At 42.5% G+C, this 24,933-nt stretch overlaps 2 protein-coding genes across 8 annotated transcripts in view; one reads left to right on the top strand and one right to left on the bottom strand.

The window, feature by feature from the left end:
- Positions 1-297: 297 nt before the first annotated feature.
- ciao2a (cytosolic iron-sulfur assembly component 2A) lies at positions 298-19,238 on the bottom strand. 3 transcript variants are annotated; one of them, XM_041175105.1, is made up of 6 exons: positions 18,979-19,238; positions 15,911-16,102; positions 12,063-12,227; positions 8,671-8,720; positions 2,858-2,903; positions 298-554 (listed from the first exon to the last, which is right to left on the bottom strand). In XM_041175105.1, the coding sequence occupies exons 2-6, from the start codon at positions 16,032-16,034 to the stop codon at positions 454-456; spliced, it is 486 nt and encodes a 161-aa protein (XP_041031039.1). In that variant the 5' UTR covers positions 16,035-16,102; positions 18,979-19,238; the 3' UTR covers positions 298-453. The 3 variants fall into 3 exon arrangements, with proteins under 3 accessions (XP_041031039.1, XP_041031040.1, XP_041031038.1); XM_041175106.1 differs by lacking the exon at positions 8,671-8,720 and having other exon boundaries at positions 416-554; XM_041175104.1 differs by lacking the exons at positions 298-554; positions 2,858-2,903 and adding an exon at positions 7,675-8,567.
- Positions 19,239-19,286: 48 nt separating this feature from the next.
- Positions 19,287-24,933, top strand: part of spg11 (SPG11 vesicle trafficking associated, spatacsin) — a 157,225-nt gene continuing 151,578 nt past the window's right edge. For all 5 annotated transcript variants that reach the window (XR_005941447.1, XR_005941449.1, XR_005941448.1 and 2 more), the window contains exons 1-3: positions 19,287-19,507; positions 23,532-23,716; positions 24,636-24,863. Coding sequence is in view for 2 of the 5 variants with exons in the window: in XM_041175101.1 (XP_041031035.1) it covers positions 19,287-19,507; positions 23,532-23,716; positions 24,636-24,863 (634 nt within the window). In the remaining 3 variants the exon portion in view is untranslated. The remainder of the gene's footprint in view (positions 19,508-23,531; positions 23,717-24,635; positions 24,864-24,933) is intronic.

The raw sequence follows: 24,933 nt of genomic DNA, 5'->3' as shown, positions 1-24,933 counted from the left end.
AGATAAAATGGGATGCATGGCAACCAAAGGTTTCTTTTCCAAATGTTGAGATCACACAATCAGGATCAACTGTTGCAATCCTTTAGTGTTGCCTCATAATATTTTGTTCTTTCAAATGTTATTTAATGATTGAATAGTAGTGAAATATTAAACGCTCCTTATCAATTTGCACTGTAATGCCCGCTTCCACTTATTTTACCTGCTTCATGTTTCAGGTATCTCTGAGAAGCCTCATGCTCCGAGTGATGTTCCCAACGTGAAACTGAACAATCAGAAATTACTCAATTCATATGGATGTAGAAAAGCAAGTTTTTTTTAAAATGATTGACAAAACATTAAAGTTTGTAGCATATGTAGAGAGAAAGAGGCCTATTGGAGGCCATCTTTATATTGCCAGACCTTGCAAACAGCAGGATGTGAGCAAGAGTCTTTTCCTGTGTGGCCAGCAAGTGTTCAGTCATCGGGCTCTATAACACACTGTTCCACAATCTCCCGTAAATTTGGATTCTCCATTGCTGCTGCTACTCGCTCCTTGTCATTGATCTGCTTGTTAACTAAAAAAGGGAAAAGGCAGCCTTATTAATGTATAATGCAACATTGCACAAGAATGGTTTGTAGCAAATTTATTTGCTAAAGGGTAGCAGGGGCTGGGGGTGGGGGGGTAGTGGGGAGTGGGGGTGGGGAAGATATCCCGGAGTTACACCTGATCTCCAGTAGGGCATTGGATTGGTTGGGGAATTCAACGTTAAACTGTGTTGACAGCTTCTGCTTGTAAAGCCATATGAAATAAAATTTATTTGATTGGGGAAATGTTTTGGCCCATCAGATGAAGAGATGCCAATGCTGGGGAATTGACTCCACACTCAGTCTCACTAAACCATCCCAGACATTGTTTGCACAGCATCAACAACATTTAAGCACTGCCAGATCAGCTAGAGCACAGAGTGCGCCTAAAGTTTCCCTTTAATCTGCAACAACATGCCTCGAAGGCCTAGAGCTGTCCTGCCTCCCTGCCACACTTGTGAGATTCTTGTTTCCCACACCAGCCATTGTTGTAGCCTAAAACGAAAAGTAAGTTTAGTTCTAGGCAAAAAATAAACTAAACACATGGGATTGGAATACAAAAGGGAAGAACTGATGCTGCACTTGTACACAACCTGGATCAGACCTCATCTGAAGTACTCTATTCAGTTTTGGGCACTGGAGGATATACTGGTCTTGGGGCAGCACTGTTTCACATAAATTATACAAGGTTTAAGAGGGTTAAATTGTGAGGGCGAATTGCATAAACATAGCTTGTGTTCCCTTGAGTATTGGAAACTGAGCGATGATCTGATCGAGGTGTTTAAAATGTTAGATGGATTTGATAGCATAGATAGAGAGAAACTATTTCCTCCTAGTGGGGAAATTAAGAGCAAGGGAACATAGGCCAGCATCTTCCAGTCGGCAAGACATGCCCGACGTCACCCTGCATCATTTAGATTGTCAGTTCAGCGGGTGCGCATCCGACTCAGATGTGCGCCCGCCAACCTGTCAACGGCCTATTAAGGCCATTAAAAAACCAATTGGACTCATTAATGGACCTGCCCGTCCAACCTTAAGGTTGGTGGGCAGGCCAGGAGCCCAGGCGGGCTTGTGAACAAACATGAAACCTCATCCACAGGCGGGATGAGGTTCTATGAGTGATTTAAAAAAATACAGAATATTTTACAATAAAAGTTATGGACATGTCCCAGCTCATGTGACAGCGTCACATGAGGCGATATGGCAGGGAAACGTTTATCTAATCTTTATTGAAAGTTTCAAATTGGTGCCGATCTCCCTGAGGCAGCACTTTGCCTCAGCGGGATCTGTGTGCTCTTTCGTGTTCATGCTCGAAAGAGTGCACTCCTGACTGAGGGAATACCACCCCCCCCACCGCCATCTGCACAGGGAGCACATAGTGCTTCCTAGCGCACGTCACGCTGGGCAGGCCTTAATCGGCCTGCCCATGTAAAATGGCGGCTCACCCCCAATTGGGGGTGCCGAATGGAAGCACGCCCACTCGCACCCACTCCCACACTCTCCCCGACGGCGGGAAAATGTTGCCCGTGATCTTAAAATTAGAGGCAAGTCATTTAGGAGGGCTATCACAAAGTACTTTCTCACTTTAAGGACAGTAGAAAGCTGAAACACTCCTCCCCCAAAATCAGTGAATGCTGGGGGCAATTAAAGATAAGAGTGAGAGCATCCAGGGCTACGGAGCCAAGGAAAATAAATGGAGTTGAGGTACAAATTATTCAATTGGGTCTAACTGAATGGCCGAGCAGGTTTGAGGAGCCACATGGCCATGTCCTGTTCCTAAAATGCAAAGCCTCATTATTGGCCCAATTCATTTAAAAATATTTGAGGATAGAGGAACTGTGCCATAATTGGCGGATACTCAACAAGACCGCACTTTCTGCAGATTTTTTCTAATGATTCGTTTTGCGGGATGTGGGCATCACTGGCTGGGCCAGCATTTATTGCCTATTTCTAATTGCCCTTGAGAAGGTGGTGGTGAGCTGCCTTCTTGAACCGCTGCAGTCCCTGCGGTGTAGGTATACCCACAGTGCTGTTAGGGAGAGTGTTCCGGGGTTTTAAACCAGCAACAGTGAAGGACGCAAGATTCGGAGCTGAATTTCTATATTGCAAACATTTCAGTCTACTTGGTTTCGTTTCTCAATTAATTTATCAAGCATTTAAATGTGTAAGTCTTTGGGAAATACACGGATAAAAAGGGGAATTGAAATATGAGTGAGGAAGGCATTGTGTAGCAAGAAAAATGTTGACTATTATATTGGCATTTATAGACAGAATTTAATTAAAACATACTTACTATCTTCTTCAGTAGAATGTGATCCTTCAGAGATGTAGATTTCCAACTGTAAAGTCACAAATGTTAAATTTAAATTATTAATCAATTTCTTGAGATGGTGACAATTTATTTTTCTAAAGAGACAATATCTATAGGGGTAAGTGTTTGAGAAACTAAAAACATGTGGCCTAACTCTGCCAATGATGGAAGCTATCACCAGAGACCATCACATTGCAGCCATTGGCTAGAATCTATGGTAACTTGGCCAGTATCAATTATGAAGGATCCAACTGCCAAAGATTTCCCTACAAAAAGATCTATCTGCAAAAAAAAAAATAAACCGGATAGCTTATTTGTCAGTTTCTTTGATGGCAATGAACTGATTTTGTGCCATATTAGAGTGTCGGGAAAAAAAATGCACACCATAAATTGGCTGCTGAGCAACAAGGGCTACACTTTGAGAGTGTTCCATTGCCTTTGGGATGTCCCAAAGTCATGAAGGGTGGCATATAAATGCAGACCATTTTATTTTTGACCAGAGAAGGCTAAGGTTAGATTTAATACATATTCTTAAAATGATGAATAGTTTTGATAGGGTGAATAGGTTGCCCTCTGAGTGGCAATTCAGTAATGAGGCATCATCAATCTAGTAATTGGCACTAAAAGAGAGTGAGATATTGTTGGCTGAACTAAAGCAGGAGAAAGACTGCATGAAGATTGAGCCACCGTCACAGGTTCTCAGCTGGAATGATTTGGTTATTTTGTCCAAATATTTAGGGACTTGCCTCAGATTATGGCTGTGTAACTTAAAACAAATTCAGGAGGGCCAAGCATCATCCACTCCAGTTCTTTACATCGAAGGTAAACCTTCCTACTTCCTTTTAAATTGAAAGAGCGAGCTTACAATTCTGAGAAGATTAGTGGCAGGTCAAAAGATTGGACAGAATTTAAAAACCAGCAAAGAATGACTGAAAAATGAATAGGGAGGGAACTAAAGTATGAAAGAAAGCTAGCAAGAAATATAAAAAAAGCTAGTAAGAGTTTCTACAAATATATAAAAAGGAAAAGAGTAATTAAAGTGAGCATTGGTCCTCTAGAAAGTGAGTCTGGGGTAATAATAATGGGAAATAAGGAAATGCTGAACAGATATTTTGTGTCCTTCTTCACTGTAGAGGACACAAATAACATCCCAGAAATACTTGTAAATCAAGAGATGAAAGGGAGGGAGGAACTTAAAATGATTACAATCACCAGGGGAATGTAATGAGAAAACTATTACAACTAAAGGTTGACAAGTCATTAGGAACTGATGGATTTCATCCTAAGGTCCTAAAATAAGTGGATAACAGATCCATTGGTTTTAATCTTCCATATTTCCTCGATTCTGGAAAGGTCCCATCATATTGGAAAATAGCAAATGTAACTCAGCTACTCAAGAAAGGAAGGAGATAGAAGGCAGGTAACTACAGGACAGTTAGCCTAACATCAGTCATACAGAAAATGCTAGAATCTATTATTAAAGGAGGTTATAGCATGGCACTTAAAAAATCTTAATGTAATTAGGCAGAGTCAACATGGTTTTGTGAAAGGGAAATCACGTTTGACTAATTTACTAGAGTTATTTGAGGGGAGGCAGTGGTGAAGTGATATTGTCATTGGACTAGTAATCCAGGGTTATGCCCTGGGGACCTGGGCTTGAATCCTACCACAGCAGGTGGTGAAATTTGAATTCAATAAAAATCATAAAAAGCCACCACTAATTCGCTAACTCCAGCATGATGCCACCACCAAACACATCTTCCCTTCACCCCCCCTATCAGCATTCCGTAGGGATCGTTCCCTCTGGGACACCCTGATCCACTCCTCCATCACCCCCTACTCCTCAACCCCCTCCTATGGCACCACCCCATGCCCATGCAAAAGATGCAACACCTGCCCCTTCACCTCCTCTCTCCTCACCGTCCAAGAGCCCAAACACTCCTTTCAAGTGAAGCAGCATTTCCCCCAACTTAAGTCTATTGCATTTGTTGCTCCCAATGTGGTCTCCTCTACATTGGAGAGACCAAACATAAACTGGGCGACCGCTTTGCAGAACACCTGCGGTCTGTCCGCAACAATGACCCAAACCTCCCTGTCGCTTGCCGTTTTAACACTCCACCCTGCTCTCTTGCCCACATGTCTGTCCTTGGCTTGCTGCATTGTTCCAGTGAAGCCCAACGCAAACTGGAGAAACAACACCTCATCTTCCGACCAGGCACTTTACAGCCTTCCGGACTGAATATTGAATTCAACAACTTTAGGTCTTGACCTCCCTCCTCCATCCCCACCCCCTTTCTGTTTCCTCCTTCCTTTTGTTTTTTCCAATAAATTATATAGATTTTTCTTTTCCAACCTATTTCCATTATTTTAAAATATGTTAAAATCTTTTATGCTCCCCCCACCCCCACTAGAGCTATACCTTGAGTGCCCTACCATCCATTCTTAATTAGCACATTCGTTTAGATAATATCACCAACTTTAACACCTTGTGTTCTTTTGTTCTGTTGTTTGTGACATCTTTTGATGATCTGCTTCTATTACTGCTTGTTTGTCCCTACAACCACACCAACCCCCTCCACTTCTGTCGCTCTCTCCCCCCACCCAAAACTCCCCCCCCCCCCCCCCCCCCCCCACCAACACACCTTAAACCAGCTTATATTTCACCCTTTCTTGGACTCACTCAAGTTCTGTTGAAGGGTCATGAGGACTCAAAACGTCAACTCTTTTCTTCTCTACCGATGCTGCCAGACCTGCTGAGTTTTTCCAGGTAATTTTGTTTTTGCTTTGGATTTCCAGCATCCGCAGTTTTTTTTTTTTTTTTGTTTTTACCACTAATTCCCTTTCCCTTTAGGGTAGGGGATCTACCATCCTTACCATGCCTGTCCTACAAGTGACTCCAGATGTGACTCAAATGCCCTCTAAAATGCCCTAGCATGCCACTCAGTCTAAAAGGAATGGGACCAGACCGTCTACCCAGCATCGACCTAGGCACCAGAAACGACAATGGCAAACTCAGCCCTGGCGACCCAGCAAAGTGGATCTAGTGCCAAAATTGGGACAGTTGTCTCACAGACTACCATTTACCATCTAGAAGGACAAGGGGAGCAGGAGCAGACATATGGGAACACCACTCGCCATCCTGACTGGGAAATATATTGCCATCCCTTCAGTATCACTGGGTCAAAATCCTGGAACTCCCTCCCTAACAACACTTTGGGTGTAGCTACACCACATGGATTGCTGCAGTTCAAGAAGGCAGCTCACCACTACCTTTTCAAGGGCAATTAGGGATGGGCCTAGCCAGTGATACCCATAACACATAAAAAAGTAACAAATAATTTGGATAAAGGGGAACCTGTAGATGTGGTGGACTTGGATTTCCAAAAGGCATTTGAGAAAATGCCACATCAAAGGATACAATGCAAAGTAAGAGATCATGGTGTAGGGTGTAACATATTAGACAGAGGATTGGTTGGCTAACAGGAAGTAGTGAGTAGGGATAAATGGATCGCTTTCGTGTGCGCAAGCTTGTAATCAGTGGAGTACCACAAGGGTCAGTGCTGGAGCCTCAACTATTTGCAATCTATATAAGTGACTTGGATGAAAGGACCAAATGTAAGGTTGTTAAATTTTTGGATAAAACAAAGATAGATAGGAAAGTAAATAGTGAGGATAAAGAGGTTACAAAGGGGTTTAGCTAGGTTAAGTGAGTGGGCAAAAAATTGGCAGTTGGAGTATACTGTGGGAAAATATGAACTCGTTTCCTTACTTGAGAAAGGAAAATTAAGCATTAGAAGCAGTTCAGAGAAGGTTCACTCGACTGATTCCTGGGATGAGGGGGTTGTCTTATGAGGAAAAGTTGGACTGACTGGGCCTGTATCCATTGGCGTTTAGAAGATTGAGAGGTGATCTTATTGAAACATATAAGATCCCGAGGGGAATTAACAAGGTGGAAATTGAGAGATGCTTCCCCTTGTGGGAGAAACTAGAACTCAAGCAGAACTAGGGGACACAGTTAAAAATAAGGGGTCTCCCGTTTAAGATGGAGACAAGGAGATTTTTTTTTCTTTTAGAGGGTTGTTGGTCCATGGAATTCTCTTCCCCAGTGAGCTGTGGAAGCAGGGTTATTGAATATTTTTAAGGCTGAGTTAGATAGATTCTTTATAGACAAGGGAGTCAAGGGTTATTGGCAGGGGAGGAGGCGGTGACAGTTTGTAGAGTTGAGGCCACAATGAGATCAGCTACGATCTTATCAAGTGGAAGAGCAGGTTTGAGGGGCTGAATGGCCTATTCCTGCTCCTAATTTACATGTATGTACGGTCAGGTAGATCAGGAAACTTGTACAGTGCACAATAGACAACCGAAAGTTTTATTTTAGCTTGAACACTGAAAAGACAATTGCAACAAGGAGGTCTTGTGGTGCAGTGGAAGCATCCCTACCTCTGGGCCAGAAGCTCTGGGTTCAGGTTGCACTTCAGGACTTGGTGGCCATTGAAGGTGTGTTCATTATGTGGCCAAACAGGTTGATTATCAGCCTGTAAATCCATCCAATACGCCTGATGGCAGGCTATAAGAGCAGGACAGTTTCCTGGTCAGCCATACTGCAGAAGGCAATGACAAACCACTGCAGTACTTCGTCAAGCATAATCATGGAACAATCCAATAGAAGTCCATTTTTGCCAATGCCCTCTCAGGCCTGGTACTTGAAGGAAGAGGATAAAGAATTGCAAAAAGCATTTACTGATAAATTTACAATCAAGCTAATGACTTGTCTCTTGAGAACTAGACTGCCATAAACAAAATGTTATAAGTCAAGTTAAGATGTTGATGCAAAGGCTCATATGGAATACTTAGTTATTGAAATACAAGAGCTTGCAATGATGAAGTGAAAGTTATTAGGGATCAGTTCAAAAACATGTTGACAAAATGGAAACTTAGCGGCAGTGAAAGAGCTTCATCCAGTTTCACTCACAAAGAGATGTAACTCCAGGTTAGAATGGGGTAAATTCAAGTTGGTGAGTTTGAAAATACAGCATTGCCAATTGGCTCAATCATTTACCTTCGAAAAGAGCCTTGGCGGGAGGATTGAGGCAAGATACAGATCAGCCATGAACTCACTGAATGGTGGAACTGAATGACCTCTTCTTGTCCCTATGTATATCTAATGGAGCATAGCCAAGCTCAGATGAGAATACACTCAAACGTTGCGTTAAACTCATCAAGATCTAGAACTCAATCTCTTCCAGAATTTCAACACTTAGCTCGGACCTTTTCTTTTTTTTACAAACTCAGGTTTTCAACATTTGGCATCACCTTCTCTTCTCAATTACTCTACTTGTGTTTGATATATGAACATTGGTCTATAACTTGGATTTTATTGTTGATCCCTAACTGCCCTTGAGATGGTGCTGAGCTGCCTTTTTGAGTCGCTGCAGTCGATCAGGTGTAGGTACACGCACAGCACTGTTAGGGAGGGAGTGCCAGGTTTTGACCTAGTGACAGTGAAGGAATGGTGATGCAGTTCCAAGTCAGGATGGTGCATATTGGAGGGGAACTTGCAGGTGGTGGTTCCCATGTTCTTTTGCCCATGTCCATCTAAGGGTGGAAGGTTCCTCAATGACAAGATGCTGTAGCAATGTTCTTCATCACATATGTACTGTTGAAGCCAGGCCCAGTGTTTTTTTTTGGAAAGCTATAGAGGAATACATTAAGCAACACCCTATCATCAAAATAAAATGTCAAGATCCAGCTCAATAGAAAGTGGAGGGATGAAGCAACACAACACTTTTTCTTACTTTATGTTTGAACGGTAAGCATCTTTGCAACTTGACTCGTAGACAGAGACCTACAAGCATGTAGAAAAAAAAATGGAAAACTTATGCATAAAATATGTTATCGCCAATACCTTTCATAGCCATTTACTTTCCTATTCCCTACCAATTCTCTCCCATTCTATTTTGAAGACTCCTTGCTGAGGTACAGCTTCAAGGGCACTAATTAATCTCTGCCCTTTGTTGGCAGGCTCTTTGGGGACATCAGACAAAGCCTGATCTTATCCTCACCTGAAGATCAGACATGCCCTTTCAGAGTGATAATGATCAACAGTGGAAACCCTGCTTGATTTTCCCTCTCCCTTGTCTGAAGCCTGCTGTGCTGCCCAACTCAACACAGACCAAGAATTGAACCATAACCACCATTTGGCTCAGCTAACCCTTGGTAGGTCCACTGAGCCACCAGGGAGATGCCAGTATTGCCTTTGGTAATTTTTCAACATACAATCCCTTTCATGAGAGTTCCCTCATCCAGAGGTTGAAGTACATGGTCCAGGCTGGCATTCCCCGTGCAGTACTGAAGGTGTGCTGAATAGTCAGAGGTGTTGTCTTTCAGATGTAACATTAAATTGAGGCCCCAGGTGTCCTCTCAGGTGGATGTAAAAGATCCCACAATATTTATCTGTAAACAAACATCACTTAAACAACTTATCTGGCCATTTATTCCATTGACAAATCATTAGCTTGATTGTAAATTTATCAATAAATGCTAATATTCCTGTATGCAAAACTGGCTGCCACGTTTCCTGAATTACGATAACAATTGTACTTGTAAACTACTCCATTATCTGTAAAGCCCCTTACAGCATCCTGTGGTTGTGAAAAGCGCTAAATAAATACAAGTTCTTTCCACATTACTATGAACAGGAAGTAGGGATCACTGCATTGAGCCCTGCCCTTGAAGCATAAACAGGACCTTTAAGGAAACAAATTCATTTTAGAATAATACCCATCAAGCTGAAGGGTATCAGTGCTGAGAAATGTGAATGTTTCTCTAATTTTCTGCACCAGTGTTACTATCAAGCACTTAAAGCTGCAGACAAAGGGAGTTAGGGCTTTAAAAAATACTGTAGCCCGAATTCTCCATCCTATGCTCCCAGCTGAGAGTATAGTTCCTCCTACTGTGTCCCATTAATACACCCTAATCCTTATCCACAGAAGAGCACCTGTGAATATAAGGCTATAACTAGTCATTTCCCAGTTTGGTGAGACTGATGTTTTAGGATCAGTTATGCCATTGGCTTGAGCCTAAAACAGAATAAGCAAAGACTCCCCAAACCCATTTTACGTTGGACACATACATCCTAGCAGTGCAGAGACTTTCAGCCTTTAAATCTGCATTGAACCCAAGCTAAGCCCCAGAGATCAAAGTGCAGCTTTTTAAACCACTGTCAAACAATCTTCTTTCACCCTCATTGCTTTTTAAAAAAGATTTCACTAAATAAGAGTAGACTAGGATAACACTCTCCCATGTCCAATTTTTTCCCATGCCTTGTGCAACAAGTAATTAGTTTTGTCAATAGATTATTTAGAGAAGAACAAAGCTCCAATGGTCAACTGTGAGAAAATGCTTTCAACTTCTGACAAGAAACTTGATTCAATGCCCTTTGACCTTTGACCCTTTAACCCTCAAATATAATTACTTTTAAATGTTTAGCATAGGTCACAACCTGCTGCAAGGACGAAACAGGAAGCACAATGCCCAGGAACTAGACTCCCATTTTGTTTATTGAAGACTGACAGCTCTGAGCACCAAGTCATTGGGAGGTTAATTCTATTTGAAGGTCAGAAACCTGTAAAAATAATACAACAGCTGTGGGAGACTCTCATCTCCCTCTTAAAACTCAGCAACAATGGCGTGGTGCTAATACTGCAAAGCACTTAAATAGCGTCCGTCTTGTTCTTATTTCAGGGCTGAGGAGAACACCGTTATCAAACCAAGCTTTGCAGGAATTTCAGTACAGGTCAGCACGTAACCTTGGTGACAGCAGGAAGTTTGCAAGGGAATGGGGGTGGAGAGGAAGATTAAATGGCAGCCCTGACATTATGACTCAAAACTTTGTTATTGTGAGCAGATATTCACATTGGTCTCTGATTACAGTAGTCATCAGACTGCCCACCTGCTCAGAAAGAACCAAGCAGCCATCACTGGGACACTTCACTTGTTGTGGGCTGGGCGTGGTGCATTAGAGGGGCTGTAGAGAGTTTGTTGTATCTGGAAGAGTGACAGACTGATAACATCGCACACCAAGACAGATAAATGACAAATGCAAACTTGTCATCAGGAAATGTATGAAGGCATATGTGCGAAAATGGTGTTGAGCTCTGATAAGCATGGAGTGGCAGAATAAAGGGAACTTTTACTATGTGACCCCTCCCGATCAGAGCCTTAAACTGCATTATTCAAGGAGTAGAGAGGCACAGCAGATAGATTTGTTTATAAAACTACAGTGTCTGATGAGTACGATGTCTTGTTCCAGATAAGTTTTTGAGTGGGAGATTCTGTATTCCTTCTCCCCTTTCCTCATCCCTTCAATATAATTCAGAAAAGATAAATGGTAGAGGCTGGACAAGGTTCAGGTTGCTCTAAGAATAGGCAATAGGAAAAACCCAAAAGCAACTGATTGCAACACCTCTCCCTCCCATAGTCACAGTAAGGGGTTGTAGTGGAAGAATTAATCCAGGCTGGTCTTTTGGTTCAAGCTGGTTTATTTTTCAAGACAACTTCTCAGTGCTACTAGCTTCCACACAAAGTGTTCCAGCTGTATCTTTTAATTCTATTTAGATGGAATAATCAATGCCCATCACCTGTTTAACTAGCAATTGTCTTTAACAAGGTGATTATTTATACATTGACAACCCTAGGTCAAGAATTAATTATAATGCCCATTGCCTTATTACACTTCTGGTACCCAAATGCATCTGCCATAATTAAGCGATAGCTCTGTAGCCTTTGAGACAGAAGGCCGTGGGTTCAAGTCTCACTCCAGAGGTTTGAACACAAAATCCAGGCAGACACTCCTAGTGCTGCACTGTTGGAGGTGCTGTGTTTTGGATGAGATGCTAAACAGAGGCCCCAGCTGCTGCCTCAGGTGAATGTGAGAGGCCGCATGGCACTATTTTGAAGAGAAGGGTTGTTCTCCAGCGTTCTGGACCCAATATTTATCCCGCAACCAACATCTTAATTATCTTACCATTATCACATTGTTATTTGTGGGAGTTTGCTGTGTGCTGTGTTTCCTGCATTACAATGGTGATTGGGCTTCAAAAGTACTTTATTTCCTGTAAGTACGTTTCGACATCCTAAGGGCATGCAAGGTGTTATATGAATGCAAGTTTGTTCTTTCTTCACTCACCAATCAGTGTGGCTAGAGAGCAGTGAGGTACTGTTGGAGTGAAATGAATAATGATGAGATACTCATCGTCATCTAGCGATTTCACCTCGATACATTCTTCAGCTACCACCTCCAACTCTTCCAGAGAGTTGGGTTTCTCTGGGTCACGAATTGTACGAATAATATCTGACATAGAACAAAGACATCAAAAAAGTTAATAGTTTCAAAGCATTATTATCTTGATTCCCCATTACAAAACACCCATTTAAATCTCAACAGAATCCTGATTCAGATCTTTCCAAACTCCACTACTCAGCTCCCCATCGCACACCAAATTCCTGTTTCACCCTATCTTGTGGTCTCGGAGTAAGATCACATAACATCTTTAACATAGCACTTTGCAAGGAAGAACCAAATAAATTGCAAGCTCGTAGTTAACAGGAGGGACAGTCAAGAGCACAGTCAAAAAGACTGGTTTTGAGGGGTTTTTGAAGACGAAGAGAAATAGCAAGAGGGAGAGATTTAGAGAGGGAATTCAAGATAGTATAGCAAAATTGGCTGAAGGTGCTTCCACCAGTGGTGAAGCAAAGGGAGGGAGGGAGGCACAAGAGGTGGCAGCCAGAGGGCAAAAGCATTCAGGGAAAAACATAAGAGCGTGAAGAAGTTGGGTGCAGTGAGGCAATTGAGGAATTCAAAATGAGGCCAAGGTCTTAAGAGTTTCACTGTGTTGTTGGTAGAAGTTGTTGATGCAGAGTGATGCACTTTGGTGATACAGGAGATAACATTTTAGATAGGTTGGAGGTAGGATGGCTAGGGAAGTAGAGTCTGCAGATAACTTAATACAACAGATTTTAGGCTGATACTTGGAAGCAGGCTGGCACAATCATTCTTTTTTACAAACACAGTTTAAGCTTGAAAAGAAATGCTTGGTAATGTGGTGATGGAAGCTCACCACCAATGATGCAATATACATGTCTTAGTTTTAAAAGGTAGTGAGTAGTTTTGCAAGCCTTGGCTTCCCTTTTTCTCTCCCAATTCTTTTTTAAAAATAACTTTCAAAACATCTCTTTTTTTTAATCTCCTTAGGCCAAACATCATGCCCAATCTGACAGGACAAAGAGATAAGCAACTAACGCTCTCAGCCATGTTGCTCTGTAAGAAAAACCACCGTGCACAAAAGCACCTATTGGAACATGGCAGTTATGGTTGTGAATTTACAATGCAAAGGTTAAGAGTTCAAATCCCATCATAGGAAATCATAAACTTCAATTCAATAGTTGTGGTGATTTATAAAATAAAAATGGCTAAGGTTCACTAATATTTCTCAGGGAAGGGAAAGCTTCATCTCCCCCGGGTATGTCCGACTGACAACACCTGCCCCACACTATGCAGTTGACTCTTGACTCCAGTCTGAAATGGTCCGGTAACTCACTTTGTTGTATAAACAATAGCAACTGGGTTAGGATAAGATCTGATCTTTGAAAATCAACATCTTGCTATAGCACAACAGTACCACGAAGGCAATGCTATTTAAATTTAATAGATATGTTCATCATCTACAAACCATAAGTCAGGAGTGTGATGGAATACTCTCCCCTTGCCTGGATGAGTGTAGCTCCCACAATATTCGAGAAGCTTGACACCATCCAGGACAAAGCAGCCCACTTGATTGGCACCATATCCACAAACATTCACTCCCTCCACCACCAATGCACAGTAACAGCAGCGTGCATTATCTACAAGATGCAGTGCAGAAACTCACCAAGGCTTCTTAGACAGCACCTACCAAACCCACGACCACTACCATCTAGAAGGACAAGGGTAGCAGATAGTTGGGAACACCTCCATCTGGAAGTTCCCCTCCAAGTCACTCACCATTCGGACTTGGAAATATATCGCCGTTCCTTCACTGTCGCTGGGTCAAAATGCTGGAACTCCCTTCCTAACAGCACTGTGGGTGTACCTACATCACATGGACTGCAGCGCTTCAAGAAGGCAGCTCACCACCACCTTCTCAAGCACAACTAGGGATGGGCAATAAATGCTGCTCTAGCCAGTGAAGTCCACATCCCGTGAATGAATTTTTAAAAAGTCAGACATGCTAACCATCTTTAATAGCTGTCATGTAGAGTGTGTACATAATGGATTCAAAACCAATGAATGACCAGCAGAATTCTTGTTTCCCAAACTGATTAGCTTAATTTAGAAGCTGAAACATTCATTTTGGGGCTGAAGTACACTTAATGTATGTACACTTAATTATGAGGGGAATAGATAGAGTGGACAGGATAAAATGGTTTCCCTTGATGGAGAATTCTCGAACCAGGGGACAAAGATTCAAGATAAGTGGCAGAAGATGTAGGGGGGACACGAGGAAAAACTTTTTAATGCAGAGGGTAGTGGGTGAATTTGCTGCCCACTTTGGTGGTAGAGGCAGAAACGTTAAACTCTTTTAAAAAATACCTGGATCTGCACCTAAAGTGCTGTAAGCTGCAGGGCTATGGGCCGGGTGCAGGAAGATGGGATTAGAATGGGCACCTGGGTGTCCTTGGGCTGGCATGGATAAGATGGGTCGAATGGCCTTCTGTGCTGTAAATTTTCTATACTTCTATGGTTCTAATGACTGTAAATTTTTACTCCATCTCCTGCTCTCCCCCTGCTTCCCCCTAAACCCCAACCAAATGCATGCTCCACTGATTCTAAAGCTTCACAAAGTTGGGCAGCATTTTTGGAAGCTTCAATGGCAGTTTACTCCCTCTCCCCACCTTCGCAAAGCTTCAGGGCCTTACAGAAAAAAGAAACACATCCTGTGAAATGTACAGCCCAACACAGTCAAGGAGACACAATGATTTATTTTCTGTATTAAGTGCCTAATGTGGACGATCTCTGCAGTGAGAGTATGAGATCATCTGTCTCCTGTACCACCATTGTTCATTAATCATCTACACAAGATTGAAAGGACAAATAAATCAATAAATCATACAGCACCAATTGACACTGCAGTACTGCAAACTGTTGTGTACTTCAGGTGTGAAGTAACTGGAGGTCCATTAAGGTAATTAGCATGAGACCATCTCCAGGAGACAGTCACACAGCCCTTCATACCTTCAACCTGTGTAAGCAACATTTAAAAGGTTGGGGAGACCTGGAAACGTTGAAACTCTATTTTTATATTTTTCAATGTTAGTAAAGTTGACAGGACACTCAGTTTTCTGATATTAAAATATAGCTAGCAATCAGTAGCAGGGAGTGGAACTACATACAGTCATCCTTACATGTCTGATTACATTCCCTACTTTCCCTACCTACAGGACAGTGCAGAGCCAACAGGGTGACTCAAGTCTGCCAAAGTCAAAATCAGTACAACAACAATTTTACAAGTGATACTGAGTTTAGGGCAACTTCTCAGACTGAATCCAAGACCAATGGGTTAATTTGTAACTTTTAGAGATGGCAGCAAGTTATCAGTAACCTGCCCGATTTGTAACTACCCTCTGAATGGCCTAACAAGCCAATCAGTTGCAGGGATGGGCAATAAATGTTGGTCTTAATGCCAGCCCCACATCTAATAAATGAGTAATTTTTAAGAAATCACATCATTATGGGGAACTATCACTACACAGATATTACCTGGTATGTGAATAAAGACAGTTTGAATGGAAAGTACATGTATATATGATGTTTAAAACCATCCTCTTGGGACAACGTTTGCATTAGGATGACAGATATAAACACTAAGTGTAGCTACTGTAGTGGTATGCAAAGGTTATAACAGTTTTATGAGGTGCGCTGAAGTTCCCTTCATTACTTTGACCTCCTTACTGAACTACCACAATCTCTAAGGCTCTATTGAGTTTATGCAACCTTACCATAGACTTCTAAAACTTTCTCATCCATTTTTTTGATTTTCTCCGCATCTTCTTTATTGGATAGCCGCGAGAGAAAGAGGAACTTTGCTAGGGCGTAAGACACAAGCCCGGAGACTATTTCCATCCTTCAGCCATTACGCTGCAACAGCTCCAAAACTAACACAAGCTAAACTTCCGGGTCTGCCGGGCCACCTATATCGAGCACAGAGAGAGAGAGTTACAATTAATTTACACTCTTAAGGGCTCCTTTTAATGTCTAAAAATAACGCAGAGTATATAGTTCATTACTAATTGTTAAAGCAAGAGTTCAAACAGTAACAAACAACTAATCACAGATAAACGTTAATAAATGTGTAAATGTAACCATTTTATTTTTGAATAATTATCAGTATGTCCAATGTATTAAATATTTAATCTCTGCACGTACTCCCTATCACCTTCTTTGCCATTGTAAACTTCTGGAACTACATTTATCATGAAAACTGCCTGGGTAAAATTGTCACCCTGTAACTTCACCTACACTCTGGAGCTGCAAAGCCACCATTGGCAGGAGGGGGTGGGTTCACATAGGTAGTTTCCACCACAAATGCGGAGAAGGGGATTTAAGATGATAGTATAAAAATAAGATCATCAAGCCTTGAGCAAGACTATACATTCGAAGAATACCCAACCAGAGTAGTGGTTTTGTGAAATAAACTCCCAACAAATGTAGATTGAAATGTAGGCTCTGAAGAAGGGTCATACAGACTGGAAACGTTAACCCTGTTTCTCTCTCCACAGAAGCTGCCAGTCCTGCTGAGTTTTTGTAACATTTTCTATTTTTGTTTCAGATTTCCAGCATCCACAGCATTTTGCTTTTATATTATATAAAATATTTAGCTTTTTTTTAAAGGGTATTAATTCTCTCAACAGAGAATTGAGAGAATTAATACCCTTTAAAAAAAAGCTAAATCAGTACATTTTTTTGGTTGGGGATTGGGTATAAACTAAAATTATTAAGTGCTTCACAGAATGAAACAATGCACTGCCCACGACAGGGCAGAGAGTTGTTGCCAAGAACATCTGTCTGTGTGTTGAATTGTAAAGAGAAGTGGATGGATATCCGACGTCAATATTTAGGAATCAAAACAAAATAGGTTTGCATTTATGGAGTGCATTTCACAGTCTCAGGACAACCTGCAGCACTTCACAGCCAATGGAATACTTTTTGAAGAGTAGTCACTGTTGTAATGAAGGAAACGCAGCAGTCAATTTGTGCACAGCAAGATCCCACAAACATTAACGCAATCTATGGCCAAATAATCTGTTTTGGTGACGTTGATCATTTTTTTCCCTGATTATGCTTCTGTGGAGCACCTTGGGAAATTTTACTACATTACAGGTCCTTTACAAATGCAGTTGGTAGATAAATATTGGTTATTGAGATTAACTAGATAGGCACTCTGGACGGAGAGAGCTGGGCTTCAGTAATGTGAGAAACGAGGGTTGTTCTTTTTTGAGCAAAGAAGGTTAAGTGGAAGTTAGAGATGCCCAAAAGCACGTTCTGATAAGTACAGAGGCACTATTTCTAGTGGCATCAGGGTTGATAACTAGAAGACACAGATATGGGAATCGGGTAAAGAACCAGAACTAGCAATGTGAGGAAAGAAATACACTGTAAGTTGCTTTTCTGGAATGCACTGACTGCAAGGATGGTGGAAGCAGATTTAATAGTAACTTTAAAAAGGAATTTGGATAAATACTTTTTTTTATTCATCCATGGGATGCGGGCTTCACTGGCTGGACCTGCATTTATTGCCCATCCCTAGTTGCCCTTGAGAAGGTGGTGGTGAGCTGCCTTTTTGAACCGCTGCAGTCCATGTGGTGTAGGGGAGTCAGGAGGTGAGTTACTCATCACAGGATTCCTAGCCTCTGACCCGCTCTTGTAGCCCAGTAATTATATGGCTAATCCTGTTCAGTTTCTGGTCAATGGTAACCCCCAGGATGTTGATAATGGGGATTCATTGCTGGTAATTGAATGTCAAGGGGCGATGGTTCGATTCTCTCTTATTGGAGATGGTCGTTGCCTGGCACTTGTGTGGCATGAATGTTTTGCCACTTTTCAGCCCAAGCCTGGATATTGTCCAGGTCTTGCTGCAATTGGCCATGGATTGTTTCAGCATCTGAGGAGTTGAGAATGGTACTGAACAATGTGCAATCATCAGCCAACATCCCCACTTCTGACCTTATGTTGGAAGGTCATTGATGAAGCAGCTGAAGATGGTTGGGCCGAGGACACTACCCTGAGGAACTCCTGCAGTGATGCCCTGGAGCTGAGATGAAGGGAAATTAAATTACAAAGCTATGAAAGAAAAAGAAGTCTTGCATTTATACAGCGCTTATAATTACTGGGCTACAAGAGCGGGTCAGAGGCTAGGAATCCTGTGATGAGTAACTCACCTCCTGACTCCCCTACACCACATGGACTGCAGCGGTTCAAAAAGGCAGCTCACCACCACCTTCTCAAGGGCAACTAGGGATGGGCAATAAATGCAGGTCCAGCCAGTGAAGCCCACATCCCATGGATGAATAAAAAAAAGTATTTATCCAAATTCCTTTTTAAAGTTACTATTAAATCTGCTTCCACCATCCTTGCAGTCAGTGCATTCCAGAAAAGCAACTTACAGTGTATTTCTTTCCTGGCGATTGTGAAAAGCAGTTTACAGCCAATGGAATACTTTTGAAATTGAGTCATTGTTGTAGTGCAGGAAATGTGACAGCCAATTTGCACAGAGCAAGCTCCCACAAACAGCAAGGAGATAGTGACCAAATAATCTGTTTTTATGATGTTAATTGAGGGACAAAAATTGGCCAGAACACCAGGGATAAATTGCCTTGCTTTTCCTCCATATGGTACCATGGGCTCTGTTACATCCATTCAAATGGGACCTCGGTTGAACGTCTTGTCCGAAAGTGCAGCACACACCAGTAGTCAAAATGTCTAAGTTTTGGTGCTCAAGCTCTGGAGTGGGTCTGGAACCTTGAGACTCGGGAAAGTGCAGCGAAGAGGGACTAATTGGATGACTTACTCGAAGAGCCAGCACAGGTAGGATGGGCCGAATAGTCTCCTTCAGTAAGATCCTGGATGACACCAGACCGGGATCGATTGCTTTTGTCTGACTCGGATTCATCCGCTTGTTTGCCACTCAAGGGAACATGTTGAAGGAAGCCCCGCCCCTTCACAATGATTGGCCGAGCGGTGAATAACCGCCACCTGATCAGTAAACTGATAGGCTGAGGCCGCTGGCAGTTGTGTTGGCCCCACCTCCAAATTTGGTTGCGGCCACTTTCCTTTCAGCTTCCGCCTGGTCCCGTGTAAACAACGAGGGGCCTGACAATGACTATGGAGACGGGGCCGAAGGTTCTGGAAGTCTTGCTGGACGCCGCGCCGGAATGGAGACAGGCGAAGAGCCTGCGGCGGGCCAAGGCTGTGCGCTGTTGCCAGGCGCTGTGCGGCCTGGGTTCGGCCGGGGAGGGCCTGAGCTTCACTGCCCGGTGTCAGGACTCAGGCCGCTGCTGCCGGAGGAGCGTGGCCGCCCGGGCCGGCAAGTTCACCGAGTGAGTTTGGGCTGAAGCGGTTGTCGGGCGGCCCTGAGGGCTGGAGCTCACCACGTGGTTAAATTCCAACCACATGCCCCTCTGTTCCTGCTTGGCATTCTGGGATATGTTGTCCGGAACTTGGGGGTGGGGAAGCATAGCGCCTTTCAGGAGTACAGGATGTCCCAAAGCACTTTGCAGCCAAGGAAGCACTTTTACAGTACTCTTATAAGACTATTAGACATAGGAGCAGAAATTAGGCCATTCGGCCCATTGAGTTTGCTCTGCCGTTCAATCATGGCTGACAAGTTTCTCAACGCCATTCTCCTGCCTTCTCCCCGTAACCTTTGATCCCCTTACCAATCAAGAACCGATCTATCTCGGTCTTAAATACACTCAATGACCTGGCCTCCACAGACTTCTGTGGCAATGAATTCCATAGATTCACCATTCTCTGGCTAAAGAAGTTTCTCCTCATCTGTGTTCTAAAAGGTCTTCCCTTTACTCTGAGGCTGTGCCCTCAGGTCCTAGTCTCTCCTACTAATGGAAACATCTTCCCCATGTCCACTCTATCCAGGCCTTTCAGTATTCTGTAAGTTTCAATCAGATCCCCCCCTCATCCTTCTAAATTCCCATCGAGTATAGACCCAGAGTCCTCAAACATTCCTCATATATTAAGCCTTTCATTCCTGGGATTATTCTCGTGAACCTCCTCTGGACCCTCTCCTACTGTTATAGGAAGCAGAGCACTCAATTTGTGCACAGCAAGCTCCCACAAACAGCAATCTAATAATGACTAGATAATCACTAAGTCTTCCTAGGCAGCACCTTCCAAACTCATGACCTCTACCATCTAGAAGAACAAGGGCAGCAGATGTATGGGAACACCACCACCTAGAAGTTCCCCTCCAAGTCACTCACCATCCTGACTTGGAAATATATCGCTGCTCCTTCACTGTCACTGGGCCAAAATCCTGGAACTCCCTCCCTAAAGGCACCCTACACCACGTGAACTGCAGCGGCTCAAGATGGCAGCTCACCACCACCTTCTCATGGGCAATAAATGCTGGCCCAGCCAGCGAACCCCACAATGTGTAAAAGAATAAAAAAAATCTGTTGAGGTCAAAAAAAAATGCTGGAAATACTAAGATCAGGCAGCATCTGTGAAAGGAAAGTTAATATTTAAGGATGAATGTTGCCTGAGTTAGAGTATTTCCAGCATGTTTTTGTTTTTCCAGCATCTGCAATATTTTGATTTTGTACTCTCTCGTGAGCTTGATTAAAGAGTCAGTATTGTCCACGATATCAGGGATAGCTCTCCAATTCTTTGTTATAGTGCAATGGAATCTTTCACATCCACTGAGAGGCCTTGGTTTAAGGTCTCCTGGAAAAAACAGCATCCCCAACAGTGCAGCACTCCCTCATTACTGCAGAGAGTCATAGTGTCAGCAGTGATTTTTGTGAGCTGTGAGCAGGCCATTCAGTGCCCCCAGTCCCCCCAATCTGTTTAATTACAGCATGAACTGATCTGTATCTACTTCATCAGCCCACCTTTGTTCTGTATCCTTATTTTTCTCCCCACACAGTGTTAAGATCTGGCACACACTGCCTGAAAGAGTGGTGAAAACAGATTCAATAAGAACCTGAGATATGTGTTTCAGGGCTACTTGCAAATTTGGTGGAGGAAAAACTGCAGCATGGGACTAGATTGATAGAGCTGGCACAGGTTGAATGGCTTTCTTTATGTTATGCATCTCTAGGATTCAAATTTCTATCCATGGAGTGTCCTTGTTGATCAAGGGTTGCTAATCATGGCTTATGCCATAATATTCCTATGGTACAAGGTAAGGATGCAGGCCCCAAGAACTACCTCAGCTGATATGGGAATTGAACACACCGTATTGGCATTATTCTGCACCACATTGTAACTATCTAGCCAACTGAACTAACTAGCAGCACCCATTTAGCTCCCTCCTCCAGTCGCAGCTGTTATGTCCAAGCTGTGTAAGAGTGTGGGACAACAACCTGACTGAGAACATCAAACTGTGAGTGTACAAAGCCTACGTTCTCAGTGCATTCCTCTAGAGAGTTGAAACCTGGGCAATATGAGCTAGGCAGGCAAAAAGGCTGAACAGTTTCCACCTTTGCTGTCTTGACATCTGTGCTGGTTCAGCCACGTTCATCCATGGATGATGTCCATATACCCAAAGACCTTCTCTATGTTTGGAAGGACATTGGAAGAGGCAAGTAGAAATGAAAAGCTCGGCTGGCTGAGAAGAGTGCCCAGAGAAAACAGACTAGCAAATCCTACACCTTTTCAGCCCACTCTCTCCCTCTGCAGCAAATGTGGCAGAGACTGCCATGCCTGAATGGGCTCCTGAGCCACACCAGCCAGCACTTAACACAGAGTTGTCTACCAAGGCGCAAACAATTATCTTAATGAGACAGAAGGCTGCCACCAATGCATGGTACAAACCTGTGCAGCTCACCTAGACAAAATGCTAACTGACCCACATAATGAACTTGGCGAGGGTGCAGAGGAAATTTATCCAGATGTTACAAGGGATGAGGGACTTCAGTTGTGTAGTGAGACTGGAGAAGCTAGGATTATTCTCCTTGGAGCAGAGAACGTTCAAGGGAGATTTGATAGAGGTGCTTAAAGTCACAAGGGCTTTTGATGCAGTAGATCTGGAAAAGTGGTATCCACTGGCAGGATGGTCAATAACCAGAGGACATGGATTTAAGATAATTGGCAAAAGAACCAGTGGGGTAATTGGAATTTTTTTAAATGCAGGGCTTTGATTTGTAAAGCCCTGTATGAAGTAATTTGGATATATATTTGAAAAAAACATTTGCAGGCCCAGAGAAAACAGCAGGATGAGCACCTTCTCTCAATAGCTTTTTCAAAGAGCTGGCACAGACATGATGGGCCAGATTACTATTACATGCTTGCTGGAGGTGGGTGGGAGAGGACAGAATATATATTCAACTTGTTACAGCAAAGCATGATGGAATGACAACTGTGCTGAGCTATGTCCCTACAATACATTTCAGAAATGTTTTTTTCCAAGCACTGTTCTAGGTGGTGAACATGCCAGCAGCGAATTGGCCTGGCTTTGATCTTTTGTGAAGAGAAGTCTATAATTATCAAGGGGTTATCCTGCAGACCTTCCTCAGGAAAGAAATGACGCAGATTGTCAAAGTGAACATAATGGTATTACAAACCAAGGAAATTTTCTTCTTAACTTATGAAGCACAAATAGTATTCTTTAGTTCTTGGGACGTGGGTGTCCTTGGCAAGGCTAGCATTTATTGTTCACCCACTGCTGTCCTTAAGATCTTTCTTGAACCCCTCAGCCCTTGTGATGAAGGTATCCTCATAGTGTTTTGGGCAGGGAATTCCAAGTCGGGGTGGTGAGAGACTCGGAGGGATATTTGTAGATGGTGGTGTTCTCATGTACTGCCCTTCTCTTTCAAGGTGATGGAGGTCGAGGGTTTGGTATGTGCTGCCAAAGAAGCCTTGGAGAGACTCTGCAATGAATCCTATAGATAGTAAAGCATGCAGCCATGATGCACTATATTGGAGGGAATCATGTTCATCCTGATATTAATACATCTCATTCTTGAAGATCTTGGTGCTAAAAAGAACAAATCAAATAAGATCTGGATTTATAGAATCCGATCATGCAGAGATTTAACTGTCCTTCCTATTACTTGCTCTTTCCACACTCGAGCACTTAAGAAGGGTCATACAAACTCGAAATGTTAACTCTGTTTCTCTCTCCACATATGCTGTCACACCTGCTGAGTTTTTCCAGCATTTTCTGTTTTTTATTATTATTGTGGCTATTCACCCAGCGGGTCTGTGCAAGTGTTTATGCTCCATGTGACTGTTGTCCTACCCTATTTCATGCCGCCTATATCAAGTGACAAGTATAAATGGCTGCCTGCAGGAGCCACAGCCAATGTAAGTGTTGGTAATTTGATAAGTTTCTTCATCCAGCAAACTAAATATATTTTCTGTCCTTGTCCTATTTTTGGCCAGGTTTGTTTGGGAAGCGACTGAGACTTTGCAGGCTTCACCCACTAGGGAGCGGCTTCTTGCTCTCAATAGCTGCAATGACCTGGGGATCTACGAGCTCCGTATCCAGGATGGCATCTGTGACGTCACCAATACTCACAGTTGTAGTAAAGAAGCACTGAAGAAGCTGGCTGAAAGCAAGAACCTGAGTGAGTATTGATACTATGATTGTTTCAGAAATCCATGCTTGTTGAAATGGTGAAAACTGGCATGTTTCGGCATAACATCATTATGTAACACCAAACAAGGCTGTTAAAGGAATAATGTTTTCACTGGTAAAAGGTTCAGTAACTGGAGGACATAGATTTAAAATAACCGAGAGGAGGGAGAAAAAAAAAACACAAGGAACAACAGTTTCACGTCATGAGTGGTTGTTGTTGTTTTCTGGAATACACCATTTGAAAGGGTGGTGGAAGCAGATTCAATAGTAATTTTTATAAGGGAATTGGATAAATACTTGAAGGTGAAAAATTTACAGGGCTATAAAGAAAGAGGAGGATGGTGGGACTAATTGAATAGCTCTTTCAAAGAGTTGGCACAAGCGTAATGAAGCAAATGGCAGCCTCCTGGGCTGTTTCATTCTATGGTTCTATTTTGCCAATTAATTTAATGTTTTTATGCTATTTGTCTCATGACAATATACAGATTACAGTGTTGCACAGGTAATCGTTTAAGCATTTTATTAATTTGACAGGGCCACATATCATTGGAAGAAGATAGAAAAGGGATTTGTTCATTAAGATGTTATTCTCTAATGTTTTATTTTCATCAGTTATTCATTTAACTGAGCTTGACTATATTGAAAAACAATCATGAGAGAATGTATGTCTTTCCTTACATAACTGTTCCCACAGATATGTAAATATGCCAGTAGCAAAAGCAATATTTAAAAAAAAATTCTGGGTGCTGGCTTAATTGTCCATTTATATTCAATTTTGTTTTAATTATTTGGTCACAATGACCATGCCATAATGCGCAAATGTAGAGTTAGCACTGAAATTTGTATGAAAATTCTTGTTAATTCTTCTGCATTTGGGTAGTTCGAAGTAAATTGTTTTTTGTTTCCAGATCTGCCGTCGCCTTTTACCATGAAGATCCTGTCATTTAAAAGCAGCAAATCCTGCGTACTGTTAGATAATTGCATGTTGCTCCATCTGACTTGGTTGGAGGGCACCTCAGAGGCAGCTGATTTAAGTGGCTTTAAGCTTTGCCTGCCACCTGGTGCTCCAGAGAGAATAACAGATGGCCAGATTCGCCAAGAAATACTTTTCTTATTGGACAGTACAGGCTGGATATGTATCTTTTTTTTAAAAGAAGTCTTGAATTATTGTAGAAGTTAACACAAGCCACTGTGTGGATAATAATT

Source organism: Carcharodon carcharias, chromosome 26, assembly GCF_017639515.1.
Source record: "Carcharodon carcharias isolate sCarCar2 chromosome 26, sCarCar2.pri, whole genome shotgun sequence".
Lineage (NCBI taxonomy): Eukaryota > Metazoa > Chordata > Chondrichthyes > Lamniformes > Lamnidae > Carcharodon > Carcharodon carcharias.
This window is presented reverse-complemented; position numbering and strand designations above follow the sequence as displayed.